Genomic DNA, 17,807 nt, shown 5'->3' with positions numbered 1-17,807 from the left:
CCGAGTGAAATGTACTCATGACAAACTGTATAATTACCAAACGTCTCATTAACACACACTTAACTCCCTCCACCCCTTTCCTCGCACCATAAAAACACACAGAGGCTCTAGTGGCCAAATTAATGCTGCATGTTTTAATTTCCAGCAGAGAGCGCGTTAAGAGCTGATAATGGATGTAAATCTATCGGAAATTTCTCACAGGACGAGACGAGTTGCACTCTGCGCGGCGGGTGCGCAAGGAAACACAAACACACAGGAGGCAGCTTGCTAATTTGAAAAATAGAGCATTTTAATAAAGGCTACATCTCTTTATAATTACAATAATTAAAGTACCGAGGCATCTTTTTAAACGGTAGCTTTATGGAACGCATAATTTACAGTTTACACGTGGAGCTGGAGAAGCCATGGAAAATATCAGAAAACACAGGACGTCGGGATGAAACGGGGGTACTAAAAATAAAAACGGCATAAAAAATATCTTTTTCTCCAAACATGAAAGGCCCCTTGTAAAAACCAAGGGAGTAAACGGACCCTGAAAACTGGGTAAAAACATGGCAACAACCCATGTATGCACAGTTACTGTACACTCGATGAAAACAGCATGAACATCATCTTCATCTGCAGCTCAAAGTGCAGAACACACACACACGCACGCCCACACACACACTGAGATAACATTGATAACATTGGTGTAAACACATTTTCAGGGGGGAGCTCGAGGACCCGTTTCCTCTACATATGTAGGCTGTCTGTGCGATGCCTGCGCCACGGAAACAAAAGGCACTAAGACGTGACTGATCAAGGCGAGCTGGGCAGAGTCCCAAAGCAGGGAATTAAACATTAATAGCATCTTTGCTTTTTTTTCGTGTGTTTTTTTTCCATATAGGAGCCCTTCAGAGCAGATGGGGAACACATCCACAAATAGCACTGCAGCAGTAAATATGTGATCAAACTCTGAGTCGACGCTCCGGCAGAAAAAAAAAAAAAAAAATTAAACAAAATGACAAAAGGAAGAGAAAGCTTTCCTTTTGCTCTGAAGGGAGGAATCTTGGAGTTTTCCAATCCAAGCGATTTGTCTCTGGGATATTTGCAATAAATAGTAATAGATATCTATACAATGTACAATGTATATCTGCAGATACATACTAGTAATGTGCTAGTGAGTGCTTGTGGTCAGCACAGGCGGGGTTCCAGGTGGGCTCTCAGTCTCACGGTAAACCCACCGGCCCACGTCGCTGACAAGTGGTCGTTCTCCTCCAGTCTCTAGAAACTTCAGCAACACACAGTCCAGGTTCCCCCTCCGTCCCAGCCGGGTCCTTTAATTGTCCCGTAACATCCGTGTCTTCTTCTCTGGCCTTTCGCCAGCCCTCCTTCCATCACCCCACCTCCGTTCCTTCAGTCTCAGCTTAGTGACGGGTCAGTAATCCCCGGCGGTTCCGAGTCAGTCCATCCGCTCCACCTTCCCCAGGATCTTCCCCTCGTACGTGGGCAGCAAGAAGCCGTCATCCGACACTTCCTCGAACACGGCGCCGCACTCAAACTCGTCGCTGGCTTTTTTGAAGTAGTACCTGCAGAAGCAGAACAACACAGAGCTCAGCTATTGTTCATATTTTTACCATTGAATGTCAATTTTTGAACCATAATTCGATCTGGACCTGCCTCGACTCAAACGTAAAGTACCAACTATCCTTGAGCCTCGTCACATTTCGATGTAAAGAGTTTTCAGGATGTTTTCAACCAGACTAAAGTTGCAACATTTGTTACATTTTCACCCGGTGCGGTTCACTTTCACACTGCACCGTGTCAGATGAACCAAAACCTGTGCACCCACTTCGCCTGTGGTGGCGCTACACCAAGAACCATTGAAGGAAACAACACAAAAACCTCTGAACATGACATTCGCAAAACTTCCTTCTTCAAAAAATATAAACAAGAATGGAGTGACATCTCATTGTAGGATTTCTCATTTTCTCTTTGACAAAACACCATGACTCATTTCTCCCTCGCGACACTTGTGCTTGTTTTGGTTATATTTACCCAGAATGCCTTGCACTACAGTACATTTCCCACTTTTGGAGCGGTCTACGGTCTGCTTGTCGTTCACAAGCGCACTCAAACCACACAAGGGTCGACTACAACCAAACCGAGACCGAGGTTTTTAGCCGCTTTTTTTGGTCCGCAGCGTTCGACTGCGCATTCACACCTCGACCCTCCTCAAACAAACCAGAGTCCATGCTGGTTTTTTAATATACATATTAAAAAGAAGTTTGTTAAATCTGTCACCATGTTGTGACACTATTTACTATGGCCGATAATCAGTGAAAATAAAGGAGCTTCTTCTTGTGGTCCTATTGCTCAGTCAGAAACAACCAATCAGGAAACAGATTGGAGTTTAATGCAGATGTTTCTGTTCCTCCATCACACAGTATCATAAGTCTGTGGCTGCAACCAGACAAAATGAGAGGACTGCTGTCCCCTCCTCCTTCTCCTGCCCGGTTTATTCCCACAGCGATAAAAAGATTTTTAATAAAAGTGAACCAGGATGACATGTTGATGTCTCAGCTGGCAACTTTATGAATGCAAGTAAAAGAAAGAAAGAAAAATAAAAACACAAGCAAGGAGGAGCTTCTCTTCAGCCATGACTTCACCACAGGATAATGACGCAACACACACCCCCCCCCACCAAAAAAAACACACACACACCTCCCAAGCCCTTATTTAAGAGGAAGAGAGAACAGCAGGGGTGGGTTGGTTGGAGGGATATGGGAATCCACTCATTAACTATGTAATGGAAAAACAGCTCAATTTGCCCCATATGTGGGGGTCTCTGGAATGTACGCGAGGTTTAGGAACATGCGATGCGTACAGGAGAGCGGGAGCCCACGTGGTGCAATTAGCACGAGGGTGGTCGCTAATACATTTTTTTTTTTTTTTTAAAGTAGTTCAGGAAGACTTGAAGCAAATGAAGAAGGAAAAGAGAAGAAGCAAAACCACGCCGACCGTTTTGGAGAAGTCTACGGCGATTCCTCCCGCTCTTTAAATACAAGAAGTCTTCAAAAGAGCTGTGATGTTTTTTCGCTAGGAGAGACAGAATTTCCACTGGAACATGTTTTATGTGGCTAGATCCGCGCCGCCTGCACCCCCCCCCCCCCCTCTCTCTTTCCAGTTTGCTCTGACATCTGGCACCAATATCGTCTGGCAGGGCCAAGCAGTACTGTTCTTTGTTGAACCGCTGCCATGTTGAAATGACCCAACTCCACACATTCTCTGGCTGCTGTTAAAGCACCGCGCAGCTCGCCTTCCAAAAAATGAAGAAGAAGAAAGGGGGGTTAGAGGGGAAAGTAAAAAAAAAGGTGGATGGTATGACACAGGAACTGAGACGGCGAGCCAAAGAGGAAAAGAAGACGAGCGAAGGAGCCGACAGATGTGAAGAGCCGGGAGTTTGTCACATCTGTTGATCCAAAAAAAAAAAGGAGAACGGAACGCCGTTCACATCTGGACAGGAAGAACTTTCTTTCCTCTCGGTTTCATACCTGTAATTACAAACACAACACCGTGGCCGTGCCTATCCTCAGCACCGTTAATGGTCTAAACACTAAAATGTTTGATCTTTTTTCCCTTTAATAATCGCTGGATAAAACCAATCAAAGTTTTAAAAAACTAAATAAAAATCTCTTTCTGAAAGTGCACGGTGAGGCGGTGGGCACTCGACGGGGCCTTGTGAAGCGAGCGGACCTGGCATTTAACTATCTGCCTCGCCAAAATATCCATAAAATGATTACAACATGTGTAAACACCGTGTGCATTCAACCCAGCACACACACACACACACACACACACACACACACACACACACACACACACACACACACACACACACACACCCACACACGGGCAGCGGGAGGAGGGGAGAAAAAGGAAAAAGAAAGAGAGGCCCTGATAGCATCAGTGAAGAATTTGCACACTGGCCATTTGTGTGAGTCTTTGTTGGTTGAAATGAAAGAGGCCGAGGCTTCAAAGCCGTGTGTATTAAGTGTGCCTTAGCATGGAAATCAATACCAGATGGGACCCAAATCGCTGCAGTTCAAACTCTCCCACTAACCCCTGCGCCGCCCGCCCGCTTGTCTTTCCCTTTTCTGTTGCTCAAAAAGCCAGCCACACACACACACAACACACAAACACAGAAACAAAAACACAGACAGCAGGACTCATCACAGAAATATATTCAGATATTTAGAGGTTAGCTGCTTTATCCAACAGGGTGCAGCTTAATGGAAAAACAGTCATTCCTCTGAACCTTTTTCGCATTTTGACGTTTTTAAACCACAAACCTCAGGGCTCTTTCAAAGGGGTTTTTTGTAACAGAGCAACATACGAAGTGCTACGACCCGCCATCCCAGTACTGAGACACGGTGGCGGCAGCATTAAGCTATGGGGATGCTTTTCTTCAGCAGGGACAGAGAAGTTCAAGAAGATGGAAGGAGAGAAAACTGGGGACAAAAACTGTTCTATATTATTTCTTTTTATATTTTCTAACAACCGAGTGAACCAGCGATGCTAACAGACGTCGAGGTTGCTGCGAGGATCCTCAACACCATTTTTCTTTTGAATTTCACAAACTTCTCTGTCTCTTCTCAGCTTTGTACAACAGTGAAGGCGACTTTTTCTACTGGGACTAACAGCAGACCGTTGACTGCTGCCACCTAGTAACTGGAGGCTTGTTTAATAATGCTAAGGTCCTTCAGACACCTCACCGCAATATTTGAGAACTGTGTTAGAGGCTCAAAATAAAGAAGAAAAGGAAACCCTTCCACCAGAACAAGAAGCTAAAATGGTGGTAGCAACATCATGCTGTGGGAATTAATTGCTTCTGAGACCTACAATGGTAGTTTAGAAGAAAGTAACCTTTTAGACTGGCATATTCAAAGTTCAGACCTAAATCCAAATGAGAATCTGTGATAATAAGCGATATATTCAGGCAGTAAAACACCCTGAAGTTTGTGGCTTTAACATGAAACTAATCTGAAAAAGCTCGGCGGTGTGAATACTTTTGCTTCTAACTCTTTAACTCTCTAACGCCGGCTTTGGTTTGTTGCGTCTCCAGCTCACCTGTAGTTGCCCTTTTTACGGAGCTGCTCCTTGAAGTGACCCAGGGTGAGGCTGTGGCTCTTCATGGTGCGGCGGTACGGGATCTCCTCGCCGCAGAAGAAGTACGTCACCACCATCTCCCCGCTGCATGCCGCGTGGCCGCCCAAGACCTTCTTACATCTGCCGGGACACAAAAACGGAGACGGAGAGCGTGAGAGAGACGACACGGAGACAGGTGGTACAGTAACACCACGACAAAACTCATCCAGATGCTGACTATGCAAGCCTGGAAATATGAGGGATGCCAGCGAGTGTGGGAGTCAGAGTCATATGTGTGTGTGTTATCAATTCTCCTTCAGCTGGGTCCAAGGCTTTGTAGGCAGACTTCAGAGAAGCTCTCTCTGAACTACACCAGCTCACTGAAGGACAGCCAATAATAACGATACGAATAGATCTCCATGAAGAGGAAGAGCCAGTCCGGTGGTACCGTGGCAACAGCCTCCAGCACACACATGACACTGATGTACACATTAAGACTGAAAATGTGTGTGTGTGTTGTTCTGTTTATGGTGCGGGTGTCAAGTAGGAAAAGTTAAAAGGGTTTATGTACGCTGGAAGTTGGATGTTAAAGCTCAGAGCAGGAGGAAGAGGAGGAGGAAGAGGAGCAGAGAGGAGGAGAGGAGAGTGAGGCCTCGTACTCTTCTGATTGGAGGAGACCCGGGCAGGTGGAGATGAGGCCAGGGGGACCGAGAGGGGCAGGACTGGGGAGGGCTGACCCCCCTGCGTGGACTGTGACTTGGTGGGTCTTCTCTCGTTGAAGGCTGGCCAAAGAATGCCTGAATAAAAAAGAAAAAATAAGTATTGGTGGTGAGAAAATGTCTTGTTAAAAGTGAAATAATGTGCCTTTTTAAATTTTATTTATTTATTTTTTATTTTGTTTAAGTAGAACCAGAACCTTTTTTAATCAAAACAAAAAATCTTGCTGAAAAGTTACTTGTACGTTAGCTTTGTCATATTTCAAGTGCAGTAAGATATTTAGAGTAAAAACTAGACCAAACATAGTTGGTAAGGTGTTTTTGTGGGGCAGAGCAGCTCCTCTGGGGTCCGTACCTCTGTTTGGGGGTCTTGGTGGAAACCTCCTCCAGTCTGCGGCAGGCCTCCTCCAGCTGGGACAGGGTGTTGGGAGGGGGTAGGGGCGGCATAGCAGGGTCTTGGATGAAGGGCTGAGCCGGTTGGTGGCTTCGCAGGTGGCCGCAGCTTCCTCCGCCGCCCCAGGTGTGCGTCTGTGTTGATGAGCCTCCAAATTTCTTGGCGCTCTGGTTACTGCAGGACAGAGAGGGAAATGTTTACCGACCGAACAACGAAAAACGACGTGCTTTCAGACTTGCTACGCCTGCTCACCTGTGTCGGCTCTGCCGTTTGCTCTCCAGGATCCACTGGCGAATGTTCTCGGTGGGGTCGGTTGTGTCTGTGGGCAGCTGTGAGATCCCACAGTCGTCCATGCAGCCGTCTGTGACCCCCTCTTCGGCCCCCGAGCGACACACGCGTCTCGATAGGGAGCTGGAGCGCCTGGGAGACGGAAAGATTCCAGTCAGATCTTAAGCTAGCTACATTTCCATTGAGCATAAAACTGCGCAAATTGGAATTACAAAAATAAATTTGCTTAATAGAAGCACAAGATTTTTTTAAAAAACATACGCTTTTGATAAAAAGTTTTTCGGCTATATTGAAATTTTTTGCAAAACCGCAATGGAAACACTTTTATAACATAATGAGAAAAATGACATCTTGTAGTAACAACAACAACTGAATGTTACTACTGGTGGAAAAGCCAAAGAAGATGACAGGAAGTGGTAGGAGGATCACAGAAGAGAATGGTTTTTAATGACTTATTGCTTGAACAAACTTATTCACATGTGATAACTGAATTTAACAGAAACACTGCAATTACAAAACTGTTTTTGACATTAGCGGAATATGAAAGTTTTTCATCACATTTGTAATGGATTCACAGCTAGAGAAAATCTAAGATAATCAGACTGCAATAGCATTGGAGAGAAAGATTTTGAGAAGGTAATAAGAAGGTTGAGCAATTTAATCATGCTCAGACTCACCCCATGCTGCTATCGGTGGAGACGGAGCCACACATCTCTCTGCCCAGACTGCGGCTGCGTGGGTAAGCCTGGCAGGACTGACAGCGGCCGGCGGCAGAGCAGACGCCCTGCACCCTGAGGGCCGCCTCCCGTTCAATCTGCTCCTTGGACTTTGGACTGGCGTGGTGATGGATGTAGTGGTGGTGGATGTGCTTGGTGCTCTGCCTACTCAACAGGGTTCTGCTGGAGCCCAGGCTCAGAGCGAAAGCCCCTGAGTCCGGACTCGACACAGGAGAAGCGGACGACCCGGCCCTGGGTTTGCCTCCGCAGGTGTACGGTCGGTTCTCCGGGGAGCTGGAGCGAGGCGAGTGCTGGACGACGGTGGGCGACTGGCAGCCGGGGGTCTTGAGGACCCGAGACAAGTGCTCATCCAGAATGGCCTGGGGGTCTTCGTCGGAGGAGCCTGACAGGAGGGCCAGAGGATGCGGAGAGAGCTGCGGAGCGCTAACAGAGATCTCTGAATCCTCTCTTTCCTCCTCCTGGGAGACAAAAGCAAGAAAAAGATGAATTCACAGAAACACGAAAGGGGAAAAAAATGAAGTCCAGAAAGGAGAAGTCAAACCTCCTGAATCTGCTGCAGCCGCTCCTCCAGAGAGTTGAAGGTGTCCTGCTTCCTCTTCAAGTTCTCCAGGCGGGAGATCAGCTGGGCTGCGAACTGCGCCGGCTCCAGGGGCACCACCTCCTTTGGAGGACGGGTCGTACGCTTTAGGGGAAAGAAAGTGGATACATTAGCTTGTGTTTGATTCCCAATCAAGGTAACCTAACTCCACAGCTTCCACATCGTAAAGCAGGTAACTGAATATTTCAGTAAAAACATTCACAATATTTCCTTTAAGAACGGTGAGCAGCTGAAAATTTAAAGATGATCATCAAGAAAATTTTTGTTTTGCATTAAATTGTCAATATCCCCAATGCATCCTTTTGGTGTCAGATCACACATAATTGGACAAAAAGTAATTGTATTTGCTGACAATGTTTTCATTTTTCATCATGGTTGTCATGGAAAATTTATTTGAATGTTTTTGGTGTCAAATCACATCCTACATATTTTGAACCATAGAAATCACTGTAATTTTGTTCATCTTCTGTTTCCCCTTCCTGGAGATTTTTCAAAATGGCCACCAGAGTTATAAAGGTGAAAATATATTTGCACTAAAATCAGCAGCAGCTTTTGCCAGAGATGGCCACAGCTAACCAAAACATTAAATTCACTAACCACTAATTCGCTAAACAAGAATCGTAACTAAGCTAATGCTAAACTTTTATACCCATTAAAAATTAGCAGAAGCTAACGCTAAACAGTTTATATGAGAAACAGAACCTGTAGGGTTGAGCATCCAAATCTTTATGCTTGTATCCACACTTTAAATATTCTTACAGTAATATGCTGCACTAACACTCAATTTAAACAACCAGCGTTAATAACCAGCCTGCTAACTGGCCCCCAAGGCTTATTTTAGAGGGCGGCGGAACCCGGCCTCAGCTGGTTCCCTCTGTCATCATCAGCAGGCCTCCAAAGTCAGCTCACTTCAAAGACTTCCTCGTCAAATATCAAACACTCAGTAGGGGTGGTGGAAGGACGGATGGAGGAATAGACTGATGGGAAGCAGTGGCTTTACATCTAGGAATAAAAGCCATGCATCAACAGGGGGTGAAAGAGAACTCCGGGGAGGATAGGATGAGGGATGGGAAAAAAAAGGAGTAATGGGAGAAGTTGGGATGCAGATATGTGCGCTTTCAGGTTCAAATAAAAAAAGACAGAAGAACTGAGAGGAAGAGATAAAGGTACTAAAACACGGGGTGGGAGATCAGAAAGGTTGAGGAAATTTATTCCCCCACCTCGTCACACACTGGGCACCTTTGAGCTACGGTGTTGTGACAGTGAGCAGCTGAACACATCTTACAATATTTGCATTTTTTTCTTTCTGCATCGAGGCTTTCTTGATTGTTCCTCCATATTTTTATACTTTTCCTATCTCTTTGTAGTCAGAATAAACAGGGACGGGGGGCTGACTGATGGTGCTGGGAGCTGATGCATTATGGGAATGGCAACCATCTAAAAAAAATAAAGAGGAAGTCAGATGGGAAACAAAAATAAGAACAAAGGCAAGAAGAGCAGCCCCATCTAATCTGTGCAGCTTTTTTTTTTTTTTAAAAAAACCCCTCAAACTTCCTGCTTCTTTCTTTTTTATAGATCATAAGTTTATGGTCACGTTTAGAGTACCTTACAAAAGTATTCACACCCTTTAACCTTTATCACAACATAATTACCAGATTTAAACACATTTTATTTAGGATTTACAACCTATATCTAAACTGATGATAAGAAAACCAGCTCAAAGGTGAAATGTGACTCTGGAGGAGAAGCGGAGATCCAGAGCTCAGGTGGGACAATCAGCTGACAGACACTCCACAATGATGGGCAGCTAATGCAGAAAGGAAACCATAAGAAGAAATTTGGAGCCAACTGAAGTAAGAAAACCTGCAAAACACTTCTGACTGTCCATCGTCCAGCTGGACAAGGACCCTAAGAGATACAACGGAAGGGTACCTCATAATTCAACGTTATTTTGTGTTGGTCTATCATGTTAAATCCAAATAAAACATGTTTTAAGTTTGCGTTTTTAAAGTGACAAAGTTTCAGGAATACTTCTGCAAGGTATTGCTTTTATCAAGTTTGGTTAAACCTGCTCCCCTCCAGCCTCCTATTCTTTTCTCTTCCCAAAAACCTTAAGCTAGCATCTCTCCCCTGACCTGCTGAGAGCTCACATGACGTGCTCAGACTCTTCCCTCAGATCCTTCACTTTTATGTGAGATGGGGGTGTGTGTGGGGGGAGGTTTAGGGTCTGTTTGTGCTTGGATGGGGAAGGAAAAGGGGGCCATCTCAGTTGGAAGTTGTCACTTCCCCGTGCGTTTGCTTCATTCATCTGCAGATCAAAGCGCCGCGTTCGTGCGCGTCACTGCGAGCGTGCTTGTGTTTTTGTTGGGGAACCGGGCTGATTCCAGGGCCCCTGGGATAAGGCGGCAGAGATCTTCCTCATCTCTTCCTTATTCTCCATATTTACAGCATCGGCGGGGAAGAAGAAGAGGTAGAAGGGAAAAAAAGCGAGCGCTGGGGCGATAAACAGCTTAGAGACCTCCTTCCTTCCCCCTACAGACTTCAAGGTACCCTAATGGGGGGTGTAGGTGACACCAAAGGTAGGCAGAGGGCTTGTGTTTGGATGTGTGTGTGTGAGTGGGAGGCAGGGTCTTTGACGCCACTTCTTCAGATCTTTGCTGGTGTTGTTGAATCGAGAATGCCAAATACAGTTTGCACAGCACTATTCATAGAAGCGAGAGAGACCCGGAACGGAGGGTGGTATGGAAATTACACTGTGGGACCCGGGCTCAAAAAGACTTCAGAGTGTGTGTGTGTGTGCTTGTGTACTTACAGGGAAAGCAGGCAGAGAGACTTGGCTGTTCATCCTCATGTTTCGTTGCATCTCTCTCTGTAGCTGCTTCTTGGAGCCCAGTTTATATGGAGGGATGCCATCTCTGAGGGGGGAGGAGGGAGGAGACATCACAAAGGTCAATTACCCAATCAGATACATCATTAAAGACCGCTTGTTAGCCAAAAGGACGGATCAAATGAACTTCAAGGAAAAAAAAAATTCTAATTTATTAATTCCTCTTTCAGGCTTAATCCAAGGTTAACCGAGTCAGTGTTCTGGTCTATATGTGTGGGTGTTTGTTGGAGGCGTGTGGGTTTCATCTTCAAACTGAGATAGTACCAGGGACGTTTTATTTGCCCCAGAAATGACACTCATTGTCCCCAAAACATTTTTCAAGACCAAACTCCATCCTTTTCCAGACTCTAATGAACAGGAATCCCCCGTCCATTTTTAAGCTATAAATATGAATGAATGAATGTTCACCAACTTTTTACTACAGTTATTTCTTTACACTAGAAGAGCCACAGACAAGAAGGAGTGAAACAGAAAGAAAGAGCTGGATGGATTGATCCAGTTCTTGGACAATGAAACAGGAAATAAAGTCTGAAGTTACGTTCAATTCAATGTTTCCATTTTGTTGTTCCATGTTTATCTAGTCTGTAGAGTGATATTGTGTTCTGACACTTTGTAAATGTTTCTTCCCCAGTAACTGAAGTAAAGTCAAGGTTACAGCTGCTTTTCCCGACTCCTTACACCTTTCACAGAGTTAGCAGATACAGGTTGAATCTGAATTTCTGCCTGGTACAGAGCTGACTTTAGCTCAGTACGCCTGTGTTAAACAACAGCTCCCCAACCAATCTGAGTAGCACTTTTCTACTCTCGCTTTAAAACACCACATTCATGCGCATGAGCAAACCCCCCCACTTCCCTCCTCCACCCCAACCCCGTCTCCAAACACACTCCCAATCTTCATTTGGCAAGCTTTGCCGCAGCCAGCCTCTGATCTCGGCACATCAAAAGGCTGGTTTGTAAGATAAGGTAATGTTTGAAGTCTGCGCAGCTGCATTCCCCAGCGTCCAAGCAAATCCATAAATAAGATATAAGCAAAAAAAAAAAATCCAACCCCCCTCCTTCTCGCTCTATCACCGCGCACTTTCTCTTCCCAACCGAGCGCCTCCTCCCCCGTTACCATTTTTCCTCATTTTCTATTTGTCCCCGCTGCCTTTATCTGTAAATGCGATTCAAATGTTTATGGGTCTTTATAGCTGTGACCTACTGAGAGGCAGATATTGTGATCAAGGCCAGAGTGGGCAGGAAATGAGACGGGGAAGTTGGTGTCCCCGCGGCTCGGCCTTTCAAACTGTGCTGGGCAAAGTACAGCAGAGCAGGACCGTATGTCCCTCTGACTGCTGTAAAAAAAAAAAAAAAGGCTTTACAGCTGCCGCCTTTCTGCTCCAGCCAACCCCAGGGTTTGAACTGAGTATCAGCGCTTTAAGCTCATCAGTATCTTTAGCTTCGTCATGGTTGATCTGGACGTTTCACCAGCATCATCCTGGCAGATATGAACTAAGGGTGAACTCTGGACAGAGATTCTTCGACTTTCTGTCCCAAAGAAAGACGAGCCCCTCGTCAGGTGAAGGTCATGTGATCACGCTGTGTAAACGAGGCCCACGGCACGTAGCTGGATGAGTTCATACGACATGCGGGCAGCCACGTTCATGAATGATTACCGATTAGCCACTTTTTGGATCAGAGAACCCAAAGAAGGCTGATGATTAACGAGGTTGGAAATAGGGCTGGGCATTTATCGCATCGTTTGTCATTTATCGTGATAAATTCCTCGCCATGATAAGAATTTTGATTTATTGTTGTCATAATGGATTCCAATTAAGGAAGGTGTTTAAAAACCACCAAAAACGTCCGAATTGTCTAGATGGTTAATTTTTGTGTTTTCTCCACATATATATTGCAAATACGAAAATATGATTAAATGCAGTTAATATGAGAACCTTAGTGATACAAATCACACTTTTTTATGTGATCCATATCCTACAGAAGCTTATTAGAAGCTCCACAAACACTCAAGAGCAGTGTTTGTGGCGCTATGATACCTTCAGTTGCCTAAAGAAATAGTAGCAAATAGTTCTTATCATCAGTTATTATCACAATAGTATCACAAAATATTGTGATAAAACTTGAAGTCCACATCGATTCAGATCTTTGAACAAACATTACAAATTGGCTGGTGAACAGAATCTGTTTCAGCTTGAAAACACTCTATGGCGTGAATGTAAGTGAGGGAAGAAGACTTATCGTTAGCTATTTTTAGTATCTGTGAGGTGTTTCAAAATGAAGGCAGAGAAAAGCACAGAGATGACTGCAGATATTTAAAAGGAAGCTATATTTCCTACAGAGGGAGAGAATAAAGCAGGATAACAACAGGAAGGCCACTGGCGTCTAGCAAATTACGTCTGGAACAAGCTGGGTTTGGAAATGTTTGCGATCTCAACATCTCTGGGACAACCTGCTACATCATGCTAACAGCACTAATTACTAATATCAGATGCTGTCTTTTAATACAGCAGCTCTTGAAGATGAATCGATTTTTTCAAATCTGTTTTGAACCTTTACAAAAAACTGGTGATCGAAAAGCTAACTGACCTGTGACCTGAGTCATTTCTACACTGAAACAGCTGAGAAGCATCAACAACTTAAGCTCCGATAGACATTTGAGGATATTTTGAACAACACCAAACATAAGAAACATAAGAAAACACCAAACACAAGATTTTAGCAGGAAATACAGATAAATTAGTCAGAATATATATTTATATTAAGCAACACAATGGAGATATTTCTGAAATGCTTTACTAATCAACAGGTGTTGAAAACTTTAGTTTAGGAATTTTTTAGGACCTTGCTGTAACTGGACTCTAGTAACCGACCTATTCCTGTTTGTCAGAGATGTTTCTTGCACTACTGGTGAATTTGGGATCCAGAACAACTCGATGAGGATCATTATCGACCCAAATTAACTCCTGTGTTTTATCAGGTGTTTCCCTACAACTAACTTGTCCAGTTTGGTTCTCAGCAGGTTGCTTGACCAGGGTTTCTGCAGAGTTCAAACTCAAATTTAAGTCCTCTTAAAACCTTGGTAAGACCATTGTGAATGAAATTACCCCCTTGTAGTAGTCCCAAGCTTTTTTGCACAAAATGAGCATTATGGTTTGGCAAAAGATGTGAACTAGTGGCAAAGACCAACCTTGTCCATCCAATTAGCTAGCTAGCTAGCTATTAGGGCTATATTAGCAGCTATATTAGCCGCCTCAAGTCAGAAAACAGAATGAAAACTCAAATGTTTGCTTCACAGAAACGTTCTATGAGAAAGAAAAAAAAACTACATAGATCAAATAGCCCTGAGAAAATGTAAGACCTGTGGTTAGCTTACCTAATGCCAACTTACATTATTATAAATGAATTTAAGGCATTATAAGGCCTTCATTTTAGATACAAGTATTTAAAGGTTTTTATGGATGCGCGGACACCCTGTTGACATACGAGTCATTTGATGTGTTCTGGACACACATGTGTGTGCACGTATGTATGTCTGATTAACATTCACTCACACACTGCCGTCAGTCACAGACATGGCGTCGTCAGTCAAGGCGTCGCTGGAAACCTCGCTGTCGTTGGTGCTGCTGACAGGGGCGAAGGCGCCTGCATGGTAGGGGTTGATCTGCTCACCTCTCTTGTAGGATCTGGGCAACAACAGATTAATATTAATATCACTCCAACAGGCTGACTGAGGTTCTTAAATCAAAAGAGGCTGGGTCTTTTTTTTTTTTGTAGGAGAGCTGAAATAAACGCATGGATATAAGAGCGGCAAACATAACGAACAGATGTGACAGGCCAGTGTGGGGCCTGGCAAACTTTGTGGGAAAACTTCTTAAATGTCCCACAGTTTCTATTTCCACTCCGCTCATCCACCCTCACTCTTTCCCCCAGCGTGCATGCCCCGCTGTGTTTGCATTCTTGCCATGGTACAGGAGAAGGAAAGCGGGTTGGAGGGGGGAGCAGATGGGGAGTAGCACAAAATGTTTCGGCTGGAAGCATGGGAGTGTGTCACAGAAGGAAAGAAAGGGGAGAAAAGGGAAGAAGGGGAGGGTCTCGGTGCGGAGGCAAAGAGACACAGCATGACTAAAGCTGCAGCCCCCCCACCCACCTCCCTCCAGCTCCAGACTGACCTTCAGAGGGGCTCGCAAAGAGTCAGGTATTTAGCACAGCTGGCCCAGCATTCTTCCCTCCCTGCCTCTCTTTCACCCCCTCATTTATCCTTTCTCCTCCCCCCCTTTCATGAGCTGCAACCGTCCTCCCTCTCTCCTCCTCCCTCCCTCCATCCTTCCTTTCCGCTCCAAAAGCAGGCCTTGTAGTCCCCGTCCCTTGGTTTTCAAAAGGAAGAAAAGATAAAAGTAAAGAAGGCCGAGGGAGTGGAGGAGGAGGGGGTGAACGGCAGCAAAGGAGGGAATCTGAGGAGAACTGACACAAACAAGAAGAGGGGGAGCAAAAGTGACGGAGGGGAGGAGGAGGAGGTCTTGAATCTGTACTGTAGCTGCTGCCATTAAGGGTTTGTTTTCGCTTTTAAGAGAACTTGAGTCGGAAGAGACGAGGAGAAAAAGGGCGGCGCAGGTTCTGGCTCCATTCGCTGGTTAGGCGCAGCCCAGGTACTGAAATCAAGCTACACAAAAGTTCTCCCAGCTGTGCGGAGCTTAAACTGAAGCTGAGCACTGCTAGTTAGCTGGCTGCAATATAGCAGCTACACTTTTTTTGTTTAGAGAGTCACATTTGACCTTTAGCAGCTAGCTTGTCTATTTAACCACTCAATGTGAGACTTGTATTAGCCTATATACAACAGAATACGTTACCAATATTGCCATAAATTTAAATTGATTATAATTATGTAGCGTTCCCACCTGTTGCTGCACACTCTGTCAGCCATTGCAGCTTCATTTTGCTGTTAAGACAAATTCAGCAGTTTTGAAATCTTTCCAGCCACAAATCAAATGATAGTCATGATGTTGAAACTTAAAGGAGTACCATTCATCCTTGTTATTAAAGAAATACTGTTTTAAAACTACAGTTTGAATGAGATGAGTGATTTATCTGTTAGGCAGCAGACTGCAGGCTAGTCACATTCCCGCTCTGCTTGTCTGCAGCAGATTTGATGAAAGAAAGTCGCTAGATTCCTTTAATACACACATTGTTTTAGTAGCTGGGAGGCTAAGGCTCATAGGGAGTGGTAGAGACAATATGTGGTGGTAAGGAGAAAGGATACTGTCTGGAAAATGACAGTTAATTATGTTATTACATTTAATAACAATGGTATGAAACCTGAATACTTTCCTGAAGCTGCACACCTTAATCAAAATAAGACCTAGAAAAAACAATCATAACTATAACAACAAACATTAGAAATACTTTCAAGTCTGACCTGCTGATTACAATTTTATACGGTCTGTAGCACATGAAAAAAAACTTTGACTCAACTAAAGTGAATCAAAGATGGTCACTGAAGCTATAGACTGATGACGGTGAAACGTCTGAGTTTCGATGCATCAGTGAATAAGAAAAACAATATTTTGAGATTTCACCAATCTGACTCTCAATCAGAGCAAAGTAATGAGAACATGGTTGATTCTCATCTCCACACGATTGTTTGGTGGAATAGTTTTCATTTTCCGTTTGAAATAATAGCAATTAAATTGACTCATTAAGTTTTCGTGTTACTGGTATTGGTGAAACAATAACTGAATTCAGCAACAGACCAGGATATTGGAAATACTTGCAAACACCCTGCAGTTTTTTTTCCTCCCAGGCCCTAACTTAAAACAAACAGAGTAGGATAGAGCAAAGAAAACACATAAATGAAACTACCCTCACATCAAAGTGACATCTGAAGAGCCGCCGTAGATTTTTTATCTCCGCCTGAAGGCTTTTGACAGAGGTGGTACAAGAGGAGACATAGCACAGCAATGTCATCATCTATTATTTGCTGGCTGGGGCCAGAGCCAGCCCCTGCTCTGTGAACTTTTCCTCTGGAAGACGATCCGTCACTCTGCGGAACCATTTCAAAGCTCCGGAAATCCAGGCGAGCGCCAGCAGAGGGCTGCTGCTGGAGACTTTTGGAAAGGGGGGGAAGATGGGCAGAGAGTTTTCTGCAAACTTAGGAGGAGGGGAAAAGCTGTGTTGTACCTCTCTTAGAGTAAACCTTTGCTCTAGAGTGTGAAAACAGGATGCAAAAGGGAAAAAAATGGTGCAGCAGACATACCTGTACCCCTTCTCCATCATCTCCTCTGCTCTCTGCGTAATGGGGACCCTCTGCCCCTTCAGTCCCAGCAGGGCTTTGGCTCTTAAGTCACAGCTCCACTCCTCTTCCTCGTTGAGCGTGGGCAGGTATCCACATACAACTTTCAGGCTGCCCAAAGAGCCTGGGCTGACGTGGCTCGGGTTCTCCCCGCCGGTCCGAACATACTCTAGATAAATGTCAGAGGTCAGGAACATCTGGTAAGCGTTCTCCTCCATGTCGATCTGGATCTCCGTCTGCGCCTGGTCGAACATGGCAGAGTCGATATGCTGCCTCTTGATGTTATCCCGAATGAAGGTTTTGGTGGGCGGCTTCAGCTGCTTGGCCACCACGCTGTTGTTCTCGATGTAGCGCTTGTAGATCGCCTTGGCGACCCGCTGCGTTTTGGTGTCCTTCAGGTCCATCTGCCGGAAGCCGTTGCAGGCGAACCAGAAGTCCAAGGCGTCCGCGCTCTTCTCCCGCTCCAGGAACGTCCGGAACAGAACGGCGCCATCCTGGTCTCCGAGCAGGGAGTGCAGGGACTTCGTCCAGCGGGAGAGCGGCGAGTCCGGCGAGGCGCTGCCCTCCGGCTCTCCGAGACCATCCTCGTTCCTCCGCGCCGAGGAGCCCGGAGAGCCGGCGAGCAGAGCGGATTTGGGGGCTTCGAGGGGTTTCATCACTGCGGCTTTGCTGGGGTAGCGTGGAGCATCGCCCTCCTCCCCTGGCACCGGGGGTCGAGGGGCATCTTCGCGGAAACTACTACTGGCGATATGGTCCATAAGCGGCCGGCTCATG

General features: G+C 45.2%; 1 protein-coding gene across 2 annotated transcripts; it reads right to left on the bottom strand.

Moving 5' to 3' along the window:
• Window positions 1–268: 268 nt before the first annotated feature.
• On the bottom strand, window positions 269–17,806 carry axin2 (axin 2 (conductin, axil)). Of its 2 annotated transcripts, XM_028042065.1 has the most exons (10): window positions 16,998–17,806; window positions 14,299–14,430; window positions 10,673–10,775; window positions 7,804–7,944; window positions 7,203–7,720; window positions 6,490–6,657; window positions 6,199–6,411; window positions 5,787–5,924; window positions 5,110–5,268; window positions 269–1,568 (listed from the first exon to the last, which is right to left on the bottom strand). In XM_028042065.1, exons 1-10 carry the CDS (start codon window positions 17,804–17,806, stop codon window positions 1,442–1,444), a joined length of 2,508 nt encoding a protein of 835 aa, XP_027897866.1. In that variant the 3' UTR covers window positions 269–1,441. The 2 variants fall into 2 exon arrangements, with proteins under 2 accessions (XP_027897866.1, XP_027897867.1); XM_028042066.1 differs by lacking the exon at window positions 269–1,568 and having other exon boundaries at window positions 5,111–5,268; window positions 5,699–5,924.
• Window position 17,807: the final 1 nt, after the last annotated feature.

Source organism: Xiphophorus couchianus, chromosome 16, assembly GCF_001444195.1.
Source record: "Xiphophorus couchianus chromosome 16, X_couchianus-1.0, whole genome shotgun sequence".
In the NCBI taxonomy this organism is placed as follows: Eukaryota; Metazoa; Chordata; class Actinopteri; order Cyprinodontiformes; family Poeciliidae; genus Xiphophorus; species Xiphophorus couchianus.
The sequence above is the reverse complement of the archived record's forward strand: the minus strand, read 5'-3'. Positions and strand labels throughout refer to the sequence as shown.